The 23,818-nt window shown below is 44.4% G+C and overlaps 1 protein-coding gene across 1 annotated transcript in view; it reads right to left on the bottom strand.

Moving 5' to 3' along the window:
* The window catches only part of LGR4 (leucine rich repeat containing G protein-coupled receptor 4), an 84,846-nt gene extending 67,284 nt beyond the window's left edge, over nt 1–17,562 (bottom strand). Inside the window, exon 1 of the mRNA XM_052811285.1 lies at nt 17,269–17,562. Within this exon, the coding sequence (XP_052667245.1) occupies nt 17,269–17,453 (185 nt within the window). The 5' untranslated portion in view covers nt 17,454–17,562. The remainder of the gene's footprint in view (nt 1–17,268) is intronic.
* Nucleotides 17,563–23,818: the final 6,256 nt, after the last annotated feature.

Here is a 23,818-nt window from a genome sequence, read left to right as displayed (position 1 = left end):
GAATTAAGGCCCCAGCAAATAATACATGACTATCACCTGTCCTATACAGCGTTCCTGTTTCCTCCTACTACAAGAAAATACGATGTAACTGTAGTAAAAGATAAGAAAACAAAAAGACAATGTCTGCATGACATGGCTTTGAAGGCCTAACCCCAAACACACATTTTTGGAAAGCCTGTTCACAAGCCTTTATCAGAACGTGCTGTATCACTGACCTTGGCAGAGCTTCAACATCGATCAAGCAGGAGTTTGCTCTCAAGTTCTGTTATACTATTGACAATTTCTGTGATTATTTACCACAGCAGTTCAGGAGGGACTCCTCTCCAGCAGCAAAGAGCAAGAAAAGTAATTTGAATTCTGAAAACGAGCATGAAATGTCATCTTAAGTGCATCAGCTACAATCCAAATTCATATTGCGAGTACCTGATAAAACTGCAATATAACGTGAAAATATGCCACAGCAATATAATGAAAAAAAGCAAAACAAGACCTAGCCCCTCCCATGCCCCCAAAGCCCCAGACACAGCTCCCAGTAGCACACGCTAAGGGTAAGGCTTGCCTCTTACTAGTTGTATGGCTCAGCGTCCAGGACAGGGGTATCTCAGTACCTAAACTGCTATGGTCTTAAAACAAACAAACAAACAAAAACACCACCAAAAAAAAAAAAACCAAACAACCCCCCCAAAAAACAGTCCAGACACCAGAGGCGCTGGCCAGCATGACTTCGCTGGTTAGGAATCGCATCCCAAACTGGATAGCTGTGCTAACCAAATTTTGTCGTACAGCTCTGGACTTCTGGATTCTGCCCTAACATGAATAAAAATAATACTACTCACCATTGCTGACCCAAGAATATAAACCAATAAAAAATTAGCATATTTTCTAATTTTTAAGGAAAATATATACAAGCAAATGAAATCTTTCACAGAAACCCTCAGCCAAAAAAAACCTGATAGCCATCGCTCGCCATTATAAATAAGAGGTCAAAGCAGCACTTTTTACTAGTAATTTTCTTGAAAAGGTTAAGTTCTCTCTTCGGTTTAACTCTGTTCTCAGGATTTACATGACTACACCTATTTAAAACTGAATAGATTTTAATCACTAAACTGTCAAGAAAAAAAACAGCATACTTAATGCAAACAGAACATTACAAGTATTTACATGAAAAACAAAGACCTACCACAATAACTATCCAACCCACACTCTTAGCAACAGAGATTAAGGCTTGTCAAGTTTAATCATGTACATAGGATCAATTTCATACATAAACACATCTAATGCATGTGTGATGGAAAAGCAAGAGACCCACAAAAGGCAATCAAGTAATCCGCCCATATTTCTAGCCTGCTTGTAGACAGAAATAGCACATGTATCTTTCCGGCAATATGGATTTTACAGACGAGCTCCACGAAGCAAACTGGGCTTGTGAACCCTTGTCTCCTTGGCTATCTCCACCCCACAAACATAGGCATAGTTTTACTTCATCAGAGCTACCCTATAGGCAAGGAAACACTCCAGCTCTTAGCTAAAGGCCACCACTCAATGTAAATTCCTTTTTGATGTATAAACCTATGTTGCAGTAAAGACAACTCTAATGGATGCAAGATGGACAAAGAATACCCCTCCCAAGCTCCATTAATAAAAAGATCTGGTTTTTCTTGTTCTCACTTGTTTCAAAGAAGTCCAGTTTCTTCTGCCTTGAAACACTATGGGTTTTACTGAATCAGTAAACTGGGGCCAGCAAAACTTGCCATGCAGCTCAAAACCTGCCCCTAATATGGACACCTTAGTGCTGACACCCTGTTTACCCCATTACCGATTTCATCATTTACTACCATCAACACATCAATTTTTCCAATCTATCACCAGCAGAATTGTGAAGATACTATTAAAAAAAAAAATTAACACCCTCAAAGGTGAGAGGGTGAAAAGGTTTTTACTGAAACTGGCAAACCATATACTCTTTTCATTTTTAATAACAATACACCTATTAACAACAATATTTAAGCTACCAGAAATGAAGTAATGCTCTGCAATTATGGTGTCACATCCCACAATAAATACCAACACATCTTATATTTGCTACCAAATCTGAAAAGTATAAAGCAGATATAGTAATTTATTTTAACTTTTAGTTGAGGGACAAGTAATCCCGCAACAGATCAGAGATTAGAGCTTTGAGAGACTACTTTAAAAGAAAAGGTGAGAAAACATTCAAAACATGATCACTTTTTGCCTGTGTTCAAGCAAACACCAGGATATAATGAAGAAGGCAGTGTAATTTAAAAACATACATAGCTTTGTCATGTTCAAAAGTTTATTTTTTCCACATACATACATGAAGACTATTACTATTACATACTATTACTGTGTAATTAATAGTAGAGTTAAATAATTATTCCATCTTAATAACAGCACTAAATATTCAGAGGTCCAAGACAAATGGAACCTTTTGCTACTTTTCATTATATTTACCACAAAATAGTTATAATAATGTAAGGACTATTTACAGTAAACATGGTAGAGAATGAAGCATCCCTATGCCTTTGACATATCAGATTGTATTTTGTATAGCATACAGATTAATACAAGTTGCAGAAGACAAACCTTTCAGAACTAATTCTGTACCACCCATTCCACAAAATGATCAGTCGTACCTCCTCTAACTACTTTTGACTTAAAATAAAAAAGATTTTAACAAAGAACTTATGCACTTTATTCATGTTCGTCTTTACAATTCGTGTTTTCTTTTCTTTTCTCCATACTACGTATTAGGAAGGACAGCATGAGGAGCAATCCTAAGGATATAATCCTGAGAAATTTCCACAAGATTAAATATGTATTTCTTTGCTATCACAGGAGCAATCAGTCTGGCAGCATTGCATCACACTCATCTCATAAGGAGTCATTCTCTTTTGACATTTAAATAGTGTATGACTAAACGAGAGCTACTAGTAGAAAGAAATGGTTGAATTAATGGATGTTATTTGCTAACTTAAAAGTCCTTTCCTTTCTACCTGTATCGCCCCACTACAGAATCGAAGTGCAGTGTAAACTGGTGCTTTTCTGCTGAACTCGTACCACCTTTAGTTAAGGGAGAAACATTTAGACCTTGCTAATTCAGTACATCTAGTAGTAGTTGAGTTTCAGCAAACTGAAGCTTAACATCATGCTATGTAAAAGGCATAAATTATCTTTCCAAGACAGCTCCAGGCACTGCCTTGTTTGGAGTTGCTTACCAAGCAACTACGTTTCTCCAAACAAACTAATGTGCAGAAGGGTAAAGGGCAGTGAAGGTAATTATTGGAAGGAAATCTCTCCCTAGGCCAGAAAAGAATAATTAAGCTTGTGCATGTTAAATCACACAGGGGAAGTGAACACTGAAGTAATCGAGTGTAAGCGATAGCAAGACCTATCTACAATCTTCTTGAAAAGAAATTAAGGCAGGGGGTAACCTAAAGTGGGATTGTTTAGGCAGCACAAAGGCAGTATCCCCAAACTTCATTCACGGTTCTTTGTATAAATGTGCATGTTTCCCCTACACACACGCATACATACCCCCCCACAGCGGAGAAAACATTCAGTAACCCAGTAATTAAATGAGTGTGCTGAAACCTACAGCAGTTAAACTGCATTCTGCAAGCCTGGATCCAATGTAGTTTACTTATTGCTCATTAATCTCTCCGCAGATAATATCTTTTTAACAGTTAAAAATGCTTAAAATACGAGCAAGATTTTCAATGTTTAAGATGCCTCTTGTGCTTCGACCACCACGGTGTTTTGGAAACTGCCTCGTCTAAATGAATGCAACATATGGCAATAAGTGCGATGAGTTTCTAGTCTAGTCCTTCCTCAAAAGCCTTGGGCTATTGTGTGAAAACTTAATGAAAGTCATTTGCACAACCCTGAAAAGCTGGTGAAGAAAAGCTGTAACAGAATCTCCTCCTTCTGAGCTTCTGAGTTGCATATCTGGGGAAAAGAGCCTTTCTAAGACATCAGCAATGCACTGTTGCTGCTGACAAGATGGGTGTTTTTAATCGCACACACTCTTGGTTGTTATTTGCTGAAGCTTCTTGGATGATCTGCATATATTCTCTGAAAATATACTATACGCTAACTGCTTTTAAAGTATAAAGCAACTACGGAGCAACACTCCATATTTCTGACATCCTATGCACTTCAGGAAGATCTAAACCAAAAAGAGACTACTTCATAATGACATGTTAAGAAGCAATCTCATTTAAGGCCATGCTTGTGTGTTTGAGCTCCAAAAGGAGAGAAGCAAAATGTGTAACGTAGCCAGACCTTAAGGCTTTCCCAATAATTTTGCAGGTATGAATTGTTAAGAGATCTGCTATCAGCCTCAAATGAAGCATCTGCTAGCACTGCTCTGCTTCCTTCACCAAACTTTTAAAACTTTGTAACTTGTCACTTAACCCTTTTCGCAAAGTCCTTGGATTAACTTTCAAAGCTGGATATCTCTACACACCAACAGATTTCCATTGATGTACAACAGAGCTAAAAAGAATGGTGTCTGGGCAGGGAACCTAACCACTATCATACACAAGGCTTGCACTGTGATGCAAACATACAGGCGGGGCTCAAATCCTCAAGCAGGGTGCTACTACTCAGTGGATTTTCCTTCTTTAAATCAGAGATGCAAAGGACTTTTGTAATACTGAAAATGGTCATACGAAAAAATACCTCTACATTTTCACTGTTGATTCACACTGTGATTCACCTGTTCTCTTAAAATCAGAAGCTACTTTTCAATTTGACATAGTAGTCTAAGAAGGGCACCAACAATTAAAACTTACTTAGCACGTGGGATGAGCGATTGTAGGCACTACATACTTCTTGTCCTTTTTCTCTGCAACAGCACAATGCAACTAATGTATCATCTTTTAAAAGAAGAGGGTTGTTTGTTTGTTTTTTTAAATGTACATATATCAAACACCACGTAGAACCCTCAGTTTCCCCAGTACCTCTAAGATGTGAAAATCCAAACAGGGACTGGTCGCGCAGGAGCTATCAGTGAAACTCCCGTGTTCAACTAGTGGCTGTTGAAGAAAAGCACTTGAACAGGGATAACTCCTCAGTGATGCTGTCAGTCCTGAATGCTGCAGTACCAAACAGGGCAGGAAAAAAAGGCAGAAGCTCTTATTTTAAAAAGCCAGCTAAAGTTCAGAATAGAATACCTGTTGCTTGTTTAGCCACTCAACAGATCCAGCTCCATGTAGGCAGCCCCATACCCATTTTTGCCACGGCAAGTATTTACTACTGCAATATTGCAGAAAAAAAGATCAAATTCCAGCTGTACTCTCAACAAATGGGGGGACTCCAGTGAGCATAACATGGTTTTAGCAGACATAGCAAAACAGAGACAGCCACAAATGTCTGCCAGTTTGCATGGTATTCTACAAAACAGCCCCAAACCAGAAGGACAACGGGAAGCTACGGCAGTACGTGTATTCTGGCCAAGCAGGCTATCGGACAGCACAGGCATGGCCCAAGAGGTCAAGTACGTATCCCACAGTCACCAGGAAACAAAGCACGTGAACTAAATATTGCCCTTCCATATTGTGGCACATTTATAGCTATGTATTCTCCGCTGGCACAAGTGAAGTTCACGGAGGAAGATTTCATATTGCCATGGCATGGCAGAAATTCTCAACTTGGTGATTACTTGCACATCACATTCCTTGTGGTTTGAAGCATTTGTTTCTATTATATTTATTATGGTAACAAAGCTTACACAGGCAAAAAGTACTAGTCTGGCACGGACATTAAGACAGCAAGCAGTCAAGGATCAAACTGTACAAAGCTCCCCCAGCCCTCCCAAATACCTTATACAGAAAAGCCCAAAGGGCCTCAGCGGCTCCATACAAACTGCGAGCGAGGAGCAAGCCCCAAGCCGTGTCTCCTGCCAGGCACTCGCAGGACGGAGATGAAACAGAAGATGTCTATTCCCATTGAAGATGCCAAAGGACAAACTGGTGGGCAGAGCAATCTGCACAGCAAAATGGCCTACAGTATCAACCTGACCCTTTCATAGTAAAATAAATCAGACCAGACACCAAATTCGCTGGGCCCAATTCACTGAAAAATGGCATTAAGAATGAAATTTTTTTTTTTTTTATGTTATTATTCCACTATTTTCTCTTCCTGATGGCACTGAATCAACTGGGACCAGGTGATGCTCTTTGCCTGAAGGAAATGGGGAATATATTTAGCGAGATAGACATCCAGGGTATTTGGAAATAAGCGCCTATCTGATGTATGTTACAGAACTTCTCCCATTGACGCAGTTAGTTATTAGGGCAAAAAAAATTATCTTAGGTGAGTGGAGAGACAATGACACTGCAAGCAGTCCTACACTTAAGCAGGATTTCTAATATGTTATTGTTTAAACAATAGCCTTCTCTTTTGAACACACTGTAGATTTATTTCACTGGCACAATCACTTAGGAGAGTTGAAAAAGATTTTCTTTTAAGGAGGAAAAATTGGCCTTGCTGCACAGTTGCAGAGGCTTCTGATGAAGCAATAAACGACTGCCAGTTATTATCCTCAAAACAAATCAAAACCTGCTTAAAACTCCTAAACATCAAGATACTGTACGTTTTTGGTCTGGAAACTAGAGACCTGTCTTTGCAGGAAGCAGGTTAAAAAAAAACAACATGTAAACAAACTAGTTGAAATTTTTTAAAATGAGATGTCAAGCAAGAGCAAGTCAATTCTAAATAAATGATTAATTGACCTGGATATTGAAGAGATTTAATACCTCCACTAAACACTTAGCACAGAGCCAGCAGATTTGCCCTTGGAAAAGACATGGATTTTCTACACCTAGCAAGACTCACACTAGTTCTGTAAAATATTAACAGTTTGGTCAATATTAGCACATACTTTTTTTTTCTTTTTTTTTTTTTTCCTTTAAACCCACGTGTTAAAAGCAACAGCAGTAAAAGAGTACCAAAAGGCAGAAGCCTGTCCCAGTCCAAACCACCAGCAACTACATTCTCAAAGTAGGGCCCCTTACGAAAGACCATATCCTTTTCTCTCCCCAACTCAGCTTTCTCCCTCTAATTCCATGAAGACCACAAAGACCCCAAGGAGATACCCAGAGGAAACACAGCAGGGTGAGCATTTAGTGCCCCAAGAGGGTAGCCACTTGAGTGAAACTGCAACTAAAAGAGATGAACAAGGAGTTGTAGATTGCTGCTGGCGGCAGCTTTGCAAAATTCCCTTAAAGAACGTGTAAGTCTTGGCCTAAATGCATCAATCTTCCAAATAGCATGGGCTCCCTTCAGTAGGTTCAAGGGCTCCCAATTTGCAGGAGCAGCTCAGAGAACTGCCGAGAGTGCCACAAGCATGTTTCTCAGTTTGGGCAAGGTTTCCCCTACTTAAAAACCCAACACATTTCTAGGGCTTCCAAACATAGCACCTGAAAAAGAAGATGGCTCCTTCACAGCTTTTATGTACAAGAATTGAGTGAGGGCCAGATCCACCAGTTCTGCCAAGTGAAGACCACCAGGCAGGTTTCCACACAGAAAGAACCTCTGCCATAAAGAGAGAGGCCTGCACACCAAAGTCACAGGTTTCAGAGTCCCTTCACTTTTCCAGATGAACCAACTCTATCTGCTACTGTTCCAGATCAACATTTAGAAAAACAGTAAGGAAACTTCTGAAGCAAGAGTTATGAAAAGGAATTTTAAAAGAGACAACCAGGACACTCCTTACATGAAAATTTAGCAACAAACAAAGGATTGAAGCTGGACACCACCAAATCCTTTTGACAAACATTGAGCAGCAAGCTTCCCCAAACATCTTCTCCTGACTCGCACCATCTTCTCCTGCAAGGTGGTGCTGCAACAGGAGCAAACTGTCCCTGCTTTCCTGACACAACCCCAAAGCCCTGCCTGCAGGAAAAACAAACTCTCACTTGACAAGCTAACACACTGCGGTGTCCTGGTTGGATGACAGGCAACAGTTGGTCCCAGTTTGCGCTCTGAAAGGGGAAGTAATGGGCGTGGCGGGAGATAGACCCCAAGGCACGTTCCAATGGGACCCTCGCATCTGCGCTCCCATCTTCCGCACCTCCTGAACACCAGATACCAACCACCACCACAGTGCCCAAACGGCTGAGAAAAAACATCGCTTAGTATCACGTATCGGGAAGAAGGAAACGCGACCGCGGTGAACTCTACTGCGTGGTCACGTTGTTAAAATGGCAGTGCCAAAATGGCTTTGCTCTACAGCTGGGGTTCTGGTCCCACGGCAAAACACAGCACCACGCAAAGCGGCAAACCTTGTGGCTAGCTTACCGATCTAGCATGAAGTCTGAAGCCCCCGGCCCTCTGCCCTTACAGCCCCGTACACCGCTTGCAAAGAGGGGAGTGAAATATTCCATATGTTTCCTTTGTCAGTGACATGCCTATTGAAAGTAGAGCCACGCCGCTCTCCCCGCTGGGGCACTGGGTCAGGCTATTCATCTGTAACCATGCAGATGTCAAGAAGGTAATGGGAAAACTCCCAAACAAAAACACGTTTTCACAGAACAAGGTTATAAAATACACAACTGCATTTGCAGCGTTATTAAGCTAAATTAAACAGGTTTAGGCCTTCCCTGCATACCTCTGAAATTGCACATCCATTTATGATTCATTGCTAATTGTGTACCATTTAAAAGACCAAACACATTTGCTCAAAAATTTTAGGGCAAAGAAAGTCCTTGCAAGACCTAGCATTCCTCCAGGATTGGTTGGAGAGAAAAAAGGAGGAGGAACACCACTTTAAAAAAAAAAAAGTCTTTATATTTTAGTAAGAAAATGCTCAACTGAGAGCTGCAAAGACGGCTGTTTACTCTCTGAGGGCCTGACTTCTCAGGGTGCTCTTAGGAGCGCTCTCAACAACTTCACCTGACTTTGGATTTTTCTTCGTCTTTTCCTCAGGATAAAGAATTAGCACTTGCTCTCTTGGAGAGAGAAAAAAAAAAAAAAAAAAAAGTATTTTTTTCTGCCCCAAAGACAGCATCTTCTGCTTAACTTCTATCCCTTCTTCCAGACCATGTTGATGGTTTGAGGCTCCTCCTGCATTTTTAATGCAAAGCTTACAGGAGTTAGTTACTGTCTTTTTAAAAAAGTGATAGAGTTCTTATACTTTGTAATAGTTTTATTACCCCAAAGGAAAGAATTAACTTTAATATTTTCTTAACTTCAGATCAAAAAATACCAAAAAAATTTCAGACTCAAAAATTACTTCAATTACATCTTCACTGTGCCAAAGTCTTGAGATCGAGTTGTCAAAAATCACCAAGCATTGTCTGAATTACCTACAGGTAAGAAAGTTATAAAACAAGATTTTTTAATTACCTGTGTATTTATCAATATTAGATTTGAACAACATCAACAAAACAACCTAACACTGATGCACACTGAGCATCAAATCTCAGCAACAGACCTTACATGTTTTAGAGTTATCACAGGTTATACCAACAAACAACCGGCTACATCTAAAACTGCTATCACTTGAGAAACACGAGAAACTTTCTTCAGTAGTGAAAAAACATATTGCTCTTATCTTCCACATGCTCCTTACTTTACAGGTTTCCTTACTGAATTGTATTCGTCAAATAGAAATGCAAAAAGCACACAGAAGCCTAAGGAATTTATTTTTATTTCTGCCACGCTATGAAGATCATTCTTCCTTTGAGAAGACATTGATTAAACAAGATATATTGAATAATATGCTTTTTAATAGGTACAAAAAAATTAATGCCCAAACCTTAGCCAACAAAGTTTTACTAACTCCAAAACACACTGTATGACTGAAACAGGCCACCTAAGAAAAATATGACTTCCCTACAACTCAGTAAGTATAAACAGCAAATATAAAAAAACATAGCAGGAAAATGAGGCTGACAAAAAATCATGAAGGGATATTCTTACTTCCCAAAACCAAACACATCCCTCAGAGGTGTCAGACCCCAGTCCACCAGGGAATATATATCGGTATCACCTGTTCAAAAATAGCTATCTACATTTTTTAAAACATGTTATCACATTGACTGACATTATGCATAATGCCATCAGTTAGCTGTTATATATTCTAATTCAACAATAGTTTACAGACACCTACTTTAAACTGTTATTTTTGAGATCATTACAGTCCCCTCTGTTGTTTTGTAAAAGATGTATATCATTAATAATGTAAGTTGACTGGCTGTATGCAGAATGTGCTTTCAAATTCAGGGGAAAGCTCAAATACAGATTTCCCCTAAGCTTTCAGCGACAGTAATGTGTTTCTGGGAAGTGGAAAGTTCTGACCTTGTCACAATCCTCTAACAGTTAAATCATTCAGCAGTACAATAAAATGCATTCTGCTATTTCAACTATGTATTTTAAAATAAATGACATACGATTTGAAAATATTGGAAACTTTCAACTTCAGTGAAACTCACTGACAGCTGCAGTAACTCAGCACTTTAAAGAAAAAAAAAAAGCAAAAAGGTCAACTGCTTTGCCAGGTAGATCACATGCCATTTCTGCACAATTTATTTACGCTTTCCAGGCACTCATGCATCTAGTGCTAGATGTTTCCGATTTGGACATACCAGCTCTATTTGGAACACAAAATTGAATAAATCTGGGCCCGATTCAAAACCAAAGGCTTTCAAACATGTTTACAGCAAGGACAGCTATCTATATAGTAACGCCAAGATCTTCCTCTCCTCCCTGTGAGCCACTGTAACACCCATCGCTGCACGCAATTCCACATCAACCGAACCGGTTGCCCATCTATCAGCAAAGGAAATACCAACGGCTACCTCCACGTTTCCAAACGCGTTGTGCAGGGCAAGCTGGCGGTGGGAAAGCATTAAGAACCAACATCACATGACCAGAAATCGCTTTTCAGACCAACGTTTGAGAACATCTTATCAGAAAACTGCAGCAGTACCTGAAAGGCAGGTATGAAAAACTGCAGAAGAGTACTTCCCTGTAGCAAAATCCTAGGTCACCGCTACAGCAGATGGTGAGTCTCTACCAGGCGGGGAGGATGGCCAGGGACCTCTAAACCATGAAATGCTGTTCATACCTCTGTTAGCAAAGGCCTTGTAACTTTTAAATCTCTGTTGCCTCAATTTACAGGTTTCTTCAAATAGGGGTGGTTTCTTCTCCTCTTACCCTCTCTTATGCACCTTCTCCCACCTTTGTCTCCTATTTCTAGGATCACACAAATCTCTCCAATTCTTCCTCAAGCTATTTTTGACTTTCTGCTTCTTCCGTAAAGAACCCCAAAACCACAACTTGGCAGCACAGAGCTGCTGCCTGAAACACATTCATCCCTTAATAGAATAACTGCTGGCCATGAAGTCCCATGTGGCCGTGCTGAAGCTAACCAGCCCCATCCATTTCACTCCCTCGCTTGTTTGCAAAACAAGGAGCAGGCAAACCTGAGTTGTTGGCAAATCCGCCAGAACATAAACACAACATCAGCTCCTGCCCCATTCCCAAAAAGAGGACCATCTTTAGGAAAAAGCTTTCAGGAAAACCACAAGGGTGGCCAAGAGGAGGGAAGGGAGAGGAGGGTCTCTGACATTCAGAGGCGCTCCCGGAGCCCCGCAGCTCCCATGCTCTCTAAAATGAGATATGGGTGCTCAGCCCTTCTGAAATCTAGGCCAGTAATTTTCTCTGGGTAAATAAGAGCTTGTGTTCTGCAAAAATTGCTAGCTTAGATGTAGAATACAAAACAAATAAAGATCCTTGCGGAGGAGGTTTCTTTGGGTTTTGTTTTGTTTTTCAGTCCTTATATTACAGCTTCCATATTTTCCATCTCAAGCAGATAGTTACTAGTAAATTCCTCTCAAGAACTGAAAAGGTAATTATTTACTAGCATAAACTCGCTTACGCTAAAGTCCAACTTTTTTCCATGCTGCAGACTTATCTTAGTATTTATTCCCCAAAATCACACTTACAAGCCTCTGCCAGTAAGCATCAAACAAGAAATGACATATTGCTGATACAAAAGGGCCCAACGTACAAAATAAATGCCAAATACCTGACAAATTACATGCTATGGCAGGGCACTGGGTTTTCTGGGGGGAGGAATAAAAGGAAAAGAAGAAAACACCAAGTTTGCTGCCAATAGAGAACATAAAAAGGGTAAAAATATTTAACAAACTTTGAAACAACAACTTCACTTTTCTGTGCACTACCTAAGAGTGTCTACCTTTTTTTTTTTTTTTTTTTTTTTTTTTTTTTACAAGACCAACGGACAAATCAGCCAGTTTAAAATGAATCATAAAGACTCCAGTCCTTGGGGGAAATCTGCTGGAGAGACTGCCACTGGAGACCCTGGGCTCTGGTCCAGTCACCAGGCACTGGATGCTGCACCAGCAAACTCAGGTCACCTTCCTGCCCGTGGGATTTCTCAGGCCTGTACAAATCTAACACATTTCTGCCGACTAATAGGAATATTCATATTAAAATGATATGACCTTGTCTTTCCAAAAGACGTATGGAAAGCATGCTTTTAAAAAGACAGAATAAGCCTTTTATTACTTGCCATCACATCACCAGCATGTGGCATAGGCAAATGAAAAACTAAATGGTGTAACTGTAAAACCTTCAAACCTCTAATTAGATAAGGCTTTTCTATCTCAGGAGGACTGCAATTACGCTACATTTTCCAGACTCAAGGTCATGTCTGGACATCTTTACTTTTCACCGTAATAACTCTGCTAGACAGCATTCACAAAACCTCAGCCAGGTCCTTACTGTGCTTATCTGACCATAGTGGGATGCTAAGTACCTGCGTGTTCGTACTGGACGTATTAGAAGATGACATTTCACATCTACCTAGTGCGTTTCATCGCCATTCTACAAAAAATAAAAGCGCCAGATGAAAAGACAAAAAAACGTGCAAGCTCTGCTGAATCCAAAGAAAACCATATCATTTTGCCATTTATACATAAACGGAGCAGGACATCTGACTCAAACTCAAGCGTGAGACAGCGTAGGTATTTCCAGACAGTCTGCATGCTGAAAAGAAGATAGTCGACTCTCCGCAGTTGCTGAAGCAACCTGTGGTATGAAACAAGTAAAAAAAGGATCCTTCTCAACTACCACATCTTGATCTTACAAAGCTAGTGCCTTACACAGCACATAGAAAGACAGTCAGAATTAGGTTAAATGAGTAATAAAAAACAAAAGATCGAGATGATCATTTCATCCTGAAGTTCGATCCTCTAGGGCAGCCGGGACTTGCAAGCCCTCCCTTCACAACTCAAAGAAAGTAAAATTAAAGCAAGGGACTCTGCCATTCCCTGAAAATACAAACAAGAAGCACCAGAAGGAAAATTACCTGTACTGTTTTCATATTTCAAGTGCCCAAAATGTAACTGCAGGCACTGAGAAGGGACTACATTCTTCATTGTTGTCAGGCAAGCCCCTAAAACAGCCAGGCCCATGTAAGATGGCTCCGAAGTCATTATCTAGAATTATCTGCTTTTTGTCTCCTGCACCAGACTCACACAAGTATTAAACCCCCGAAACTAGAACTTGAGTTCTCAAACTGACAACCACGAGAAACGCAAGTACAAGTATGCCCTACCAAAACCTTCTTCCACTAACAGGGATGTTCTCTAGCACATGGCACGTGAAATATCACAGCAAAGATCAGGACTGTACCGCATTGATTAAAAAACCCAAACAAACAACATTTTCACATTCTTGCATAGGCATCTCAACTTGCTAGACGACAGTTATTTTGCAACAAAGCAAAATCACAACCTTCATAAACAGAAAAACAGGCAGCTGGTAATTAAGAGTTACATAAACACCTACCTAAATTATACAGAACAAATGGCCGCCTACAGTAAAAGTATCAAGTAATTATCCCTGGTCATGTCCTCCTGACTCCCTCTGCGTTCCTTCCCATCCATCCCATCCCCTCCCCTCCCACCCCCCAGAGAGCCTGGATCTAGTGCTGCCACATCTCTCTTTTCCAACCACTTGTATATCTCCCAAAAATCTCTTCACCAAGATGACTGCGGTTGGGACGACATACTCACCTTTCTTTATTCAAATTCCATCTCTCAAAGCACACTGATGACTCAAAAGTAATGAGCAGATACTCTGTCTTTCCAAGCTGCTCGGTCTGATGCAACCACCCTCACGTGACCACACTGTACTTCGGTAACCATATAACCCCCCCCCGGTATGACCCCTGTCCTTCCCTCCCTGCACCCCAGCACTATGGTTATATTCCATTTAGCCAGGTATGAATGCAGCGGAGTGTCGACCCAATGCATGTTCCACAGAAAAAAAAATCTGCTGTGTTTGGAGGAGCTTTCTAACCACCACAGCAAGCAAGGAAGGAGCAGCAGATCAGTCAAGAGCTGAAGAAAGAGAAAAGGAAAGAGAAGGGGAATCTGAAAGGATATGCTTTTGAGGCTCCACAGAAATCGCTGCCTGACCATTCGTGACAGCCCAAGAAACACGGCTGTAGTTTAAAAATACACCTTGGAAGTTATGTTAAATTATTAAAATTAATGCAAAGAAATTAAGACTGCAGGAAAACAGAAGTCATGAAAATTAAATATCAACCCCCTTCCACGGTTCTCAACTGCCTTGAAACTCATTCACTGCCAACTTGGGTTGTGAGCAACTTTTCCTCAGTTGCTCTCTCCTGGCCAAAGCCAAAACGTGGGCACAACTTTGCTTTAGTATTGCAGAACATCACTTGTGACACTCTTTCAGCCATCTCTACGCTATGGACTCTCTGCTGCTATAGCTATAATAAAAAAAAAAAAAAAAAAAAAGCCCTGTAGCAATGCTAAGGGGATTTCCTGGCATCGTTATGCTGCCTGACACGAAGCATAGAAAACCTTTCTTCTCTTCACGTAGCTAAGACGTTTTGCCATGACACAAACATGTCAGCTACGGGGTGTGATTTTCTTTTTTTTTTTTTTCCTCCACACAAGCCAACTCAGCTTCTCTGGCAAAACTATACATTGCCCGGCCCAAGCAGGTCAGAAACAAGTCTTCTATTGCCTATGAAACTCTTTTCTACATATCCTAAACTTCCAGTGGCCTTGCTACAACACGAGACTATTCAAGCTCAGAAGTGCCAAGAAGTCACCCATTTTTTTCCTTCGGTAAATAAGGAAACAGGAGCTAAACACAAACAGGGACCAAGAGTATCCTTCGCTGCCACAGAACGAGGGAGCTAAAAGTTTCTGCTTGAGTTTAAAGAAACAAAACCAACAGCGACACAAAGTCATCCCAAAACACGCTGAAGGGCGTGCAGATCTCCTCTCGCTTTTGCCCTAAGTGTTAAGTCAGCTTCTGGAAATTTACCTGCACAGTAAGGAAGAACTTACAAACTGAAACTCTTTGGCAACCTTATCTCTAATGGGTGTTGGCTATGACAACTTGTACCCATTAGACAATGAATGCCATGTTGCAGACACGCAGGGATGTACTGAGCCCATTTTACAAGACAGCCAGACAACGTGGTAGCCATAAAACCTTGGGCTTAAGTGCAGCTTTTACCAGACAAGCTTCAAGTACTATGAGATTGGGTAACTTCCCTGTTTTATCTGTGGAGGAAAGAGAAGACAGTTTACCAGCGAGTCCCAGGCTTCACAACGGGAGCTCCTGGCTCCTTACCCAAAACACTCACAAAACACCGTTTCTGCCACAGAAAAACCATCATGAAGTCGGCTCCCACTAACACCGTACCAGCACAAGAAGGAACAAAACATTTAAGCGCAGGTAACAACTGAAACCTGTAACTTTTGCCATTCATCAAGTACTACACAAGCAAAAGGCCCAGTAACCTTTCTCCACCCAGCTCGAACAATTGAAAGAAAAAAAAAATAATCCAAACAGGTAGCAGAAATTGGAAACCTGCTCAGTGAACGAAACCTCCAGTAACTAAGAATCAGACTCTCTTTGCATATTAAGTAAGCGTAGGCAAAGAGGGGGAAAAAAGGTGACATTTTCGAAGGCACACACCACTACTGTATTTTGACAACGCAGCAGTTCAGTCCCTATCTGAAACCACGCGCCGCAGTTTGCTGTAGTGCGCTCTGTATTGTATGTTGTAAATGCAGCGAAGCTTTAGTAATAGCAGACCTGACCACTGGCCCATACAAGACCTCGCTCCAGCCTGTGAAATCTTTGCTGAGAAGTGGGGCAAGACTGACAGGTTTTATTGTGAAACTTAACAGGTTTGTGGATTAGCAGAACTACCATATTGAAAGCTGCAAATCCCTCTTCGGTCATGTCTCTACAGAACGGAGTGTTCATTCCTCAATTAAAATCTTATTATTAAAGTTACCAAAACTCAGCGCAAGATCCACCAGTTTGTGCCTGCTTTCCGACATCACCACAGGATACCGGAGAAAGCGTTTTAAGAGTTTGTATTTTTCTCCGTCCACAAGCAAAACTCGACAAAGCTCCCGAGGCTTGTTTACGTTGGGTTTTTTTCAGGGTTCAGCTGCGCGCCCCATACCGAGAGGCTCCGTAAAAGCGAAGGCATCCTTATTTAACCAGATTTATGCCTGCTGCGGACTGAACATGCCTCGACTTTGGGAGAACATCGGCTAGCCTGGGGACTGTTTTCTGGAGAAAACTGAAGAGAAAGGCGCCTTCGGTGCGAGGACATCGCGCAGAGGCACACACGTGTGCGGGCTGCGGTTGCCCCCCCGCCTCAGGACGGCACCAGGACTGAGCCGGGCCCCACCAAACCCCCGCCGCGATCCTCCCCCCCTCGTCCCCACAGGCCCCGAGCAGCTCCCCCCGCCGACCCTCCCGGCCTTTTCAACCTCCCGAGGCCGATCCCTTCGGGGTTTCGGAGGGCTCTGCCCGGCCGCCTCACCTCCGCCCGCCGGAGCCCAGGGGCCCCGGCCGGGCCGGGCCCCCCGCCGCGGGGCTCGGAGGAGCGGGGCGGCGGCCGGGGCCAGGTGCCGCCTCAGGCCCCCGCCGCCCTCACCTGCCCCGGCGGGGCCGGGCCCTGCGTGCGGTGCGGTGCGGTGCGGCGCGGCCCGTCCGGTCCCGCCGCTGCCCACAGGCCGCCCCCCGCGGGCCGGGCCGGGCCGGCCGCCTCACACCCGGCAACGGCGACGACAACAGATACATCAACAGGCGATCATTGGGGTTTTTCTGAAATAAGAGGGGGGACAAAGCACCCGGCCCCACCGCGGCTACCTGCCCGCCCCGGCCCCCGGCCCGGTCCCGGCCCCGGCCCCCGCCCCGACTCACAGGGCGTGCGTGAAGGCGCTGAGTCCCGGGGGCACGGCGGCCAGCCCCCGCCCGGAGCAGTCCACGCCGCGGTCGCCGTCGCAGCTGCAGGAGGCCGGGCAGGGCGGGGGGGACGCTCCGCCGCTGGGCCCGGCCCAGCTCCCCAGGCCCCAGGCGACGAGGCCGAGCAGAGCGAGGCACCGCATCGCCGGCCACCGCCGACCGCCGGCCAGCCTCCCCCGGCCCGGCTCGGCTCGGCCTGCCGCTCTCCGCCGGCGCCCTCCGCGCCCCGAGCCCCCCCCACCGGCTGGCGGAAAAATAGATCGAAAAAATAACAGCAACGACACTTCCCCCCCACCCCCCCCCCCAAAAAAAAAAAAAAAAAAAAAAAAAGAAAAAACCACCACACCAAAAATAAAAAGGCGCCTCCGGCCGGCGCGGCGCGGCCCTGGGGCTGCCTCAGCGGCGCGCCCGGGAAGCCAGCCCTCCGCCGCCCGCCCGCCCCATCCAACGCCCGCAGCGCCCGTCGTCGCCGCCGCCGCCGCTCATCTCAGCCCAGCAGGTACCGCGCGGGGGCGGCCATGGCCGGCTCGCCCGCCCCGCTGCCGGCGGGTGGCGGTCCCCGGGGAGCGCCCCGGCCCCTGCGGCTGCCTGCGGCGGGGCTGCCCGGGGCTGCCCTCGGCTGCCGGCCCTCGGTCGCTGCGAGCCGCGGCGGCGGCGGCGGCTGCTCTGCGCCCAGCGCCGAGGTGCATATGCTAATGAACGGCCGCCCCCGCGCCCCTATTGGCGCAGAGCGGGCGCGGGGCCGGTGAATATGCAAAGCGGAGCTCGGCCGCGGCCAACGGGCGCGGGGGGCGGGGCTGCCCGCCGGCGGGGGGCGTCACCGCCCCGCGCCCCCTCCTCCCCGGGGACGCGCCGCCGGGGGCCCCGGTTACCGGGGCGGGAGCGCAGGACGGGCGCGGTGCTGCATCACCGTGGGCGTGCTGCTTTGCTCTTCCACCAATTTTTCTTTTTTTTTTCCTTTTAAATGCTTTCATTTGCACGCTCCTAACCCGCAGCCGCCACCAGGAATGAGCCTGCTGCAAGTTCGGCTCAACTCACCCACGCCCCGTGCTCCACGCAATCGCCGTACCTTACTGGGGATGTCCCAGCAGCGCTGGGGTAACGCCAGTTGGGACCTCTCGCTGTTGGCTCCCTCTGGTCCAGACCTCGCAACGGGCTCCGAGCCCACAGACCTGGCTGAAGCGAGCGCCGTGAAGGCACCCGAGCCTGCCCCGGTGGGAAACACCATCTACTTTACGGGTCTCGTTTGGGTGCTCTGAACCCCCTCGGGGAGTTGCCGGCCCGGCTCCGCTGCCGGAACACCCTGGATCACCCCTGGGCAGGTGTCTGCACAGCCCAACCCAAACAGCACAGATATCCAGAGAGCCCGCTAAAGAGCGAAGCTTTCCTAAGCCCTTCTGCAGCTACATAAGTAGGCAGGCATCCTTCTGTTCCTTTCCTGGATAGGCGATGGAGGAGCACAGAGACAGGGAAGCGACTGACAAGCTGCCTCCACCGTAGCAGGGAAATGGGACGAACCGCACCGCCACCGAGCTCCGCCGACTTCCCCGAAGCCGGGAGTGGATTTGCAACGGGGATGGAACCCCCGGTCCAAAGCAGGAGCAACCACGCAAGGGTTTCACGTCAGCGCGGCGGCACTTACTTCAAGTTGCTGCAGTCGCGTCCGAAAAATCCCAAATACGCGCACGTGCACGGCGAGTCAAACGCGTCGGGGATGTGGCATCTTGCTCCCAGCAGACCCTCGGTGAAGAGGCAGCGTTCGCAGCAACCCTGGCCCACGCTCCGATGCACACGCAGGGGGGTGAGGAGTTGAGGGTACCTTACACCTCATTCCTTACACAATTCCATATCTTACACCTTACGTTACCGAGGGCTGCCCTCACCGACACGGACATCGCCGAGGACGCTCTCCGCACCGGGCTGAGGTCTGGGCTAGTCATGCCTTCCTTGTGCTGACCGAGGTGGGGGGAAAGAAGAAAAGTGTCGGCTTAAAAGTGGTCATTTGGTGAAATTTAAAAATCAGGTATGTAAACAGTGGAGACCTGGAGATTTAAAATCCCCTGTGCTCAAGAAGATAGAGTACACACTGAGGACCCTAAAAATATAGATCTTCCAGCCACCACGCCCGCCTCCTACATTTTTTCTCATCGTTTTTTCAACTGTTAATTCCCTTCTAAAAATGTTAACTCTATTTTACCTAATAGATTATTCTCTTCCATATCAGGAATCCTGTTCCTGATGCACTGATTTTGTATGAACATCATCATTCGTCACTGCAAAAATAAGCTTATTTTGATAACTCACTGTGTGCTTGTCCTATACCATGTGAGCAGTATGAAATTCTGACCAAAGCTGAATTTACCGACGTATGATAAAGCTTTGCCGTACATACATAGACACACATGGTTATCTCTTGTCCTTCTCCCTGGCTGATCTTGGCAGGGGAAACGTGTCAAGTCAAAACCATCTTGTTCTAACAACTGTCGGGTCCAAAAGACACTGCACATTCATGTCACGGTCTCTGTGCCTGCGCTCAGGGGCAGCGATGGAGGAGTAGCAACCAGAATAGCAGGGGAAAAAAATTAAAAAGGAATTCTTTTCTAGACATCCCTCTACCAAAGAGAGCCAAACCAATGCAGATAAGAAAAAGTGACCTTTTTTCCCCCAACTGGCAAAGAAAAATAGCAAAGCGCTTATACGCACTCTGCAAATAGTCTCACTTCACTAAGCAAAGATAATGGGAGCAGAAATGGCCCTCGGTGCCTGCACGGCGTTTGGAAGACGAATAATAGCACAGAGCATACTTTGTACTGCAGTAGTGGTGACCTGCAACACCCGCAAAACTTCTCTTCTGGAAAAAAAGGACAAAAGATTTCCAGTAAAAGCAGAATATCAAAGCACTTTTTTTCATCCTTTGAAACACTGGAATAATATAGCTCTTCTTCTCAATCCTTGCCTGGTTTCAGTCTTTTGAGTTCTTTTCCCAGCCTCGCTTCAGGCGTTCTTTCCTTAGTGGATCTATCTCAAGTCTCCATCTTCCAAACTCCTGTCCTAGGAGCAATCCACTTGTCCTTTCCATTCAGATGATACTGCTTTGCTGCTTCCAGTTAGTCCATAACTTGTTGTGGCAAATTAACTTCAATACTTCCCTTATTTTTTCAACCTCTGCCTCTCCCTTGCCAGCACTGTTGGAGCACTGCTCTCTGCTCTCCATCAACAGCCCACATTTCTCTCTCTTTCTTCTTATGCAACCACCTGTTTGCAGGCATTTATTGGTTTTATTTTCCTTTATGAGGAAACCCCTAATGTTTATTGCAAAGCTGGTTTATTTATATGAAGATCTACATGCTAAGGTATTTCAAGCTGAAAAAAGGTAATGGGTACTTTTTATTATATGACCTATTTAACTAAAAATTGTACCCATGGACTTTGAAATTGTCATAGTTTAAAAATCTAGTCTGAAACAATCCTCAATGCCACAAATTCCAAGAAGCATCCTCCAAAATACAGCATAAGGCAGGAATCAGCTTGTTTAATTAAAAAAAAAAAACCTGCAAAGGAGAGAAAAATCCCAACGTGTGCTTTAAACCAGGTGAAGGAGATGAGGAGCAACCAACCACGTCAATTCAAAAAAATAAATGAAAGATTCACTTCGGTTGAGCTGTGGAGAAACTACACTCTGCTCTTCTTCAGGGAAACTGGAAAGCACCATAAACCGGTCTATTGCTGCATAAGATCTTCAGGATTTAGAGCCTGATATATAGGCAGGTGTTCGTGAAACTTTTGTCAGGCATTTGCTGAAAAGGCATTAGGAAAGCTTGAAAGACAAAAAGCTCGAAAGGGAAAAATTACAAAAAGTCTGAACATTAGATTTTTCTGCTATTGCCACAAAAACACAACCACTTCTGGCAAAAGTCTGACAAAAATCCCCCTTCAAAGACACGGATTCAGTTGGATTCGATGGGAGTTTGATGTGAAGGAGCATGCAGATTAAGACCCGAAGCACAGATACAAAAATAATACAATTGGAAGTTTGACTGGAGCAGCAGAACTGGTGGCTGGAGCTGTGCCATGGGAGAATGGCAAGTAAATGAGAACGTAAAGCTCATAGTCACGATAAAAACTTTGGTTTGCTTTAAGAAATTATTAGACTTTATAAAACAGGTAGCTCACCAGTATTGGACCAGCAACATCATCCCCAGATTTTTCTTCTCCAACGTTGCTGCTGCCAACTGATGCCATGAAAGCAGCGCTGATTTAAGAAGGAATTGTGCAAATGGTTAATGCTACTATCGGTCTGAAGGGGGTGAGAGGTCCGGCAGAGAAGGCAAGGACTGACGCTGACCCGTGGGATAAGCGATCCTGTCCGTGCCCTGACACAGGCAAAACCAGCACCAGCTTTCTCACCTTCAGCACCGATGCTGACTGTCAAAGCTAACCTGAGAAGCCAACCAACGGGCTTTGCGTGGAAGTTTCCATTTATACATTGGGATAAAGTGCTGGCGGTGCACTGGTCCTGCATCGTGAGCTGCTCCGTCCCCGGTATCACCGCTGGTTTCACACAGCCCAAATTATCCTCGCTCAGAAAGGCTAACGTGGAGAGATGGGCTCGAAGGGCTGTTCCCCTCCCTGAGGACTGCCCAGGCCCGGTGTAGCGTGCATACGTAAACACACAAACGTGTGTAGTTTAGAACAGCTTTAAATTTTAATCTGTCTCTGTCTAGTGATAAAAGTAAGGTTTACTCTCCAATAGGCTAGAGATGGATCTGAAGGATTTATCCAAAGCCTACTGTACCTAAGTGTCATCAGCAAAACCTGCTGATGATGCTATTTGAGGCCCATACTGCCAGGAAATTCAATTAACACTTCCAGTTGCAAGGAAATTAACAGTGTGCTGGAGAACATCGCACAGAGCTGCTGTGAGTAGAAAAAGAACAAAGTCTGGAATATCTGCACTGACAAAGGGCTTCTCTTAAAAATTAAAGTATACTGCTTCCCAGAAAATAGGCTGAAATTTTACTCAATTGAAGTAGAACTGAAAATCACTTCAGGAAACAAGTGTCAAATGAGAGAGAGGCGCTAAACCAAGTTCAGAGTTTTGTTAAGAAAATGAAGGTAGAGATCCAAACCTTGGTATAGCAGAAACACAGAAAGAATTTAAGACTTCAGAAGAGTGACTGGATTGAAAAAAACTGAGAATTATTTTGGTAGGGCCAAAAACTTGCCCAGAATCAATACCTACTTTACACCTCTGTAACACAAGAAAAACTAATGAAGACAAGCATAGTTTAAAAACAGCACATGGAGAGTGAAGAAAAGAAATATACAACTTAAATATTGAATAAAAACAGGAGAGCAAATTAATTTTAAAAATGCTCACAATTAAATATTACCTTTATATGTAAACAATACTTAACTTCCAATGGTACAGTGCCTCTAACTAACTCTATTTGTGTATATGGATTGCCTAGATGGTCCAGAGCGTAATATATTTTGCAGTCTGGCCTGGTGAATCTATCCTTGCTCAGTTATCCCGAAAGCTGCCTCCAGAACGCAGTGAGCTGGGCTGTGAATAGAAAAGGGATGTTATACCATAAATACAAGAGAATAACACCAGGCAGTTTATTCCAACACCTTCAATAAATTGGATAGAGCAAAGCCAAAAGAGAGGACAGCCCACAGAAGTGGGGGGTTTTGTTGGTTTTTTTGTTTGGTTGGTTTGGTTGGGCTTTTTTAGCCTAGAATTGCCGTCTCCTCTGCTGTCTAGAAGTAGCTCTGGAGATTCTCTAGTGCTATGGATTCCCCTTGAAAGAAAAGGGCGAACAGTTCCCACTGTAATGTAATAGCATAATAAAATAACAAAATTAATTTTACCTTAGCACTCTAACCCAATGATCAGCTGAAAACAGGTAACTACACAGCAATGGAAAAGCAATTTAGGGCAAAATAACTAGGAAGTAAGGTTAGGGTTTAGCCCAGCATTCACGTCAACCTGTATTCCATCTAGAAAGTTCTTGTAATAAAAGGTGCTAAACCAGGCTTTAATTCATATTGTGCATCTTCTTTCAAAGGCAGCATGATATTCCGCTGTAAGTAGAGAGTACAGCACATCTTTGCCTTCCTGCACGAAAGCAGGCGTCAGGCGGGAAGCATCGAGTACCCGTCCCTCGGGCACCTTCCCCTCCTGCCCACTCCCCAACCTAGCGTCTCCACGGCAGTCTGACCTCCCGGTCAGGATCCCAGCTTCTCCCGCTTTCGGATGAATCCCCCCCAAAACTGCAGGCCTTTGGCAGAACACCCCGATGGGGCGGACACTGCGCACCTCTCCCCTGCCTGCCCGCTTGCCTCCTCCCCGATCCGCTGGTTTAGATTTGAGCATCACTTAACTTTGTACGCCCTTTGCGGTAATTAACAAGTTTCTGAGACTGAGGTAATGGACCCTCACTCATTTTAAAGAAATGGGAATGATTAGCGCTAAAATGCAGGTGGTTCTGATTTTAAAGGTTAG

The sequence above is a fragment of the Harpia harpyja genome, chromosome 16, assembly GCF_026419915.1.
Source record: "Harpia harpyja isolate bHarHar1 chromosome 16, bHarHar1 primary haplotype, whole genome shotgun sequence".
NCBI lineage: Eukaryota > Metazoa > Chordata > Aves > Accipitriformes > Accipitridae > Harpia > Harpia harpyja.
The sequence above is the reverse complement of the archived record's forward strand: the minus strand, read 5'-3'. Positions and strand labels throughout refer to the sequence as shown.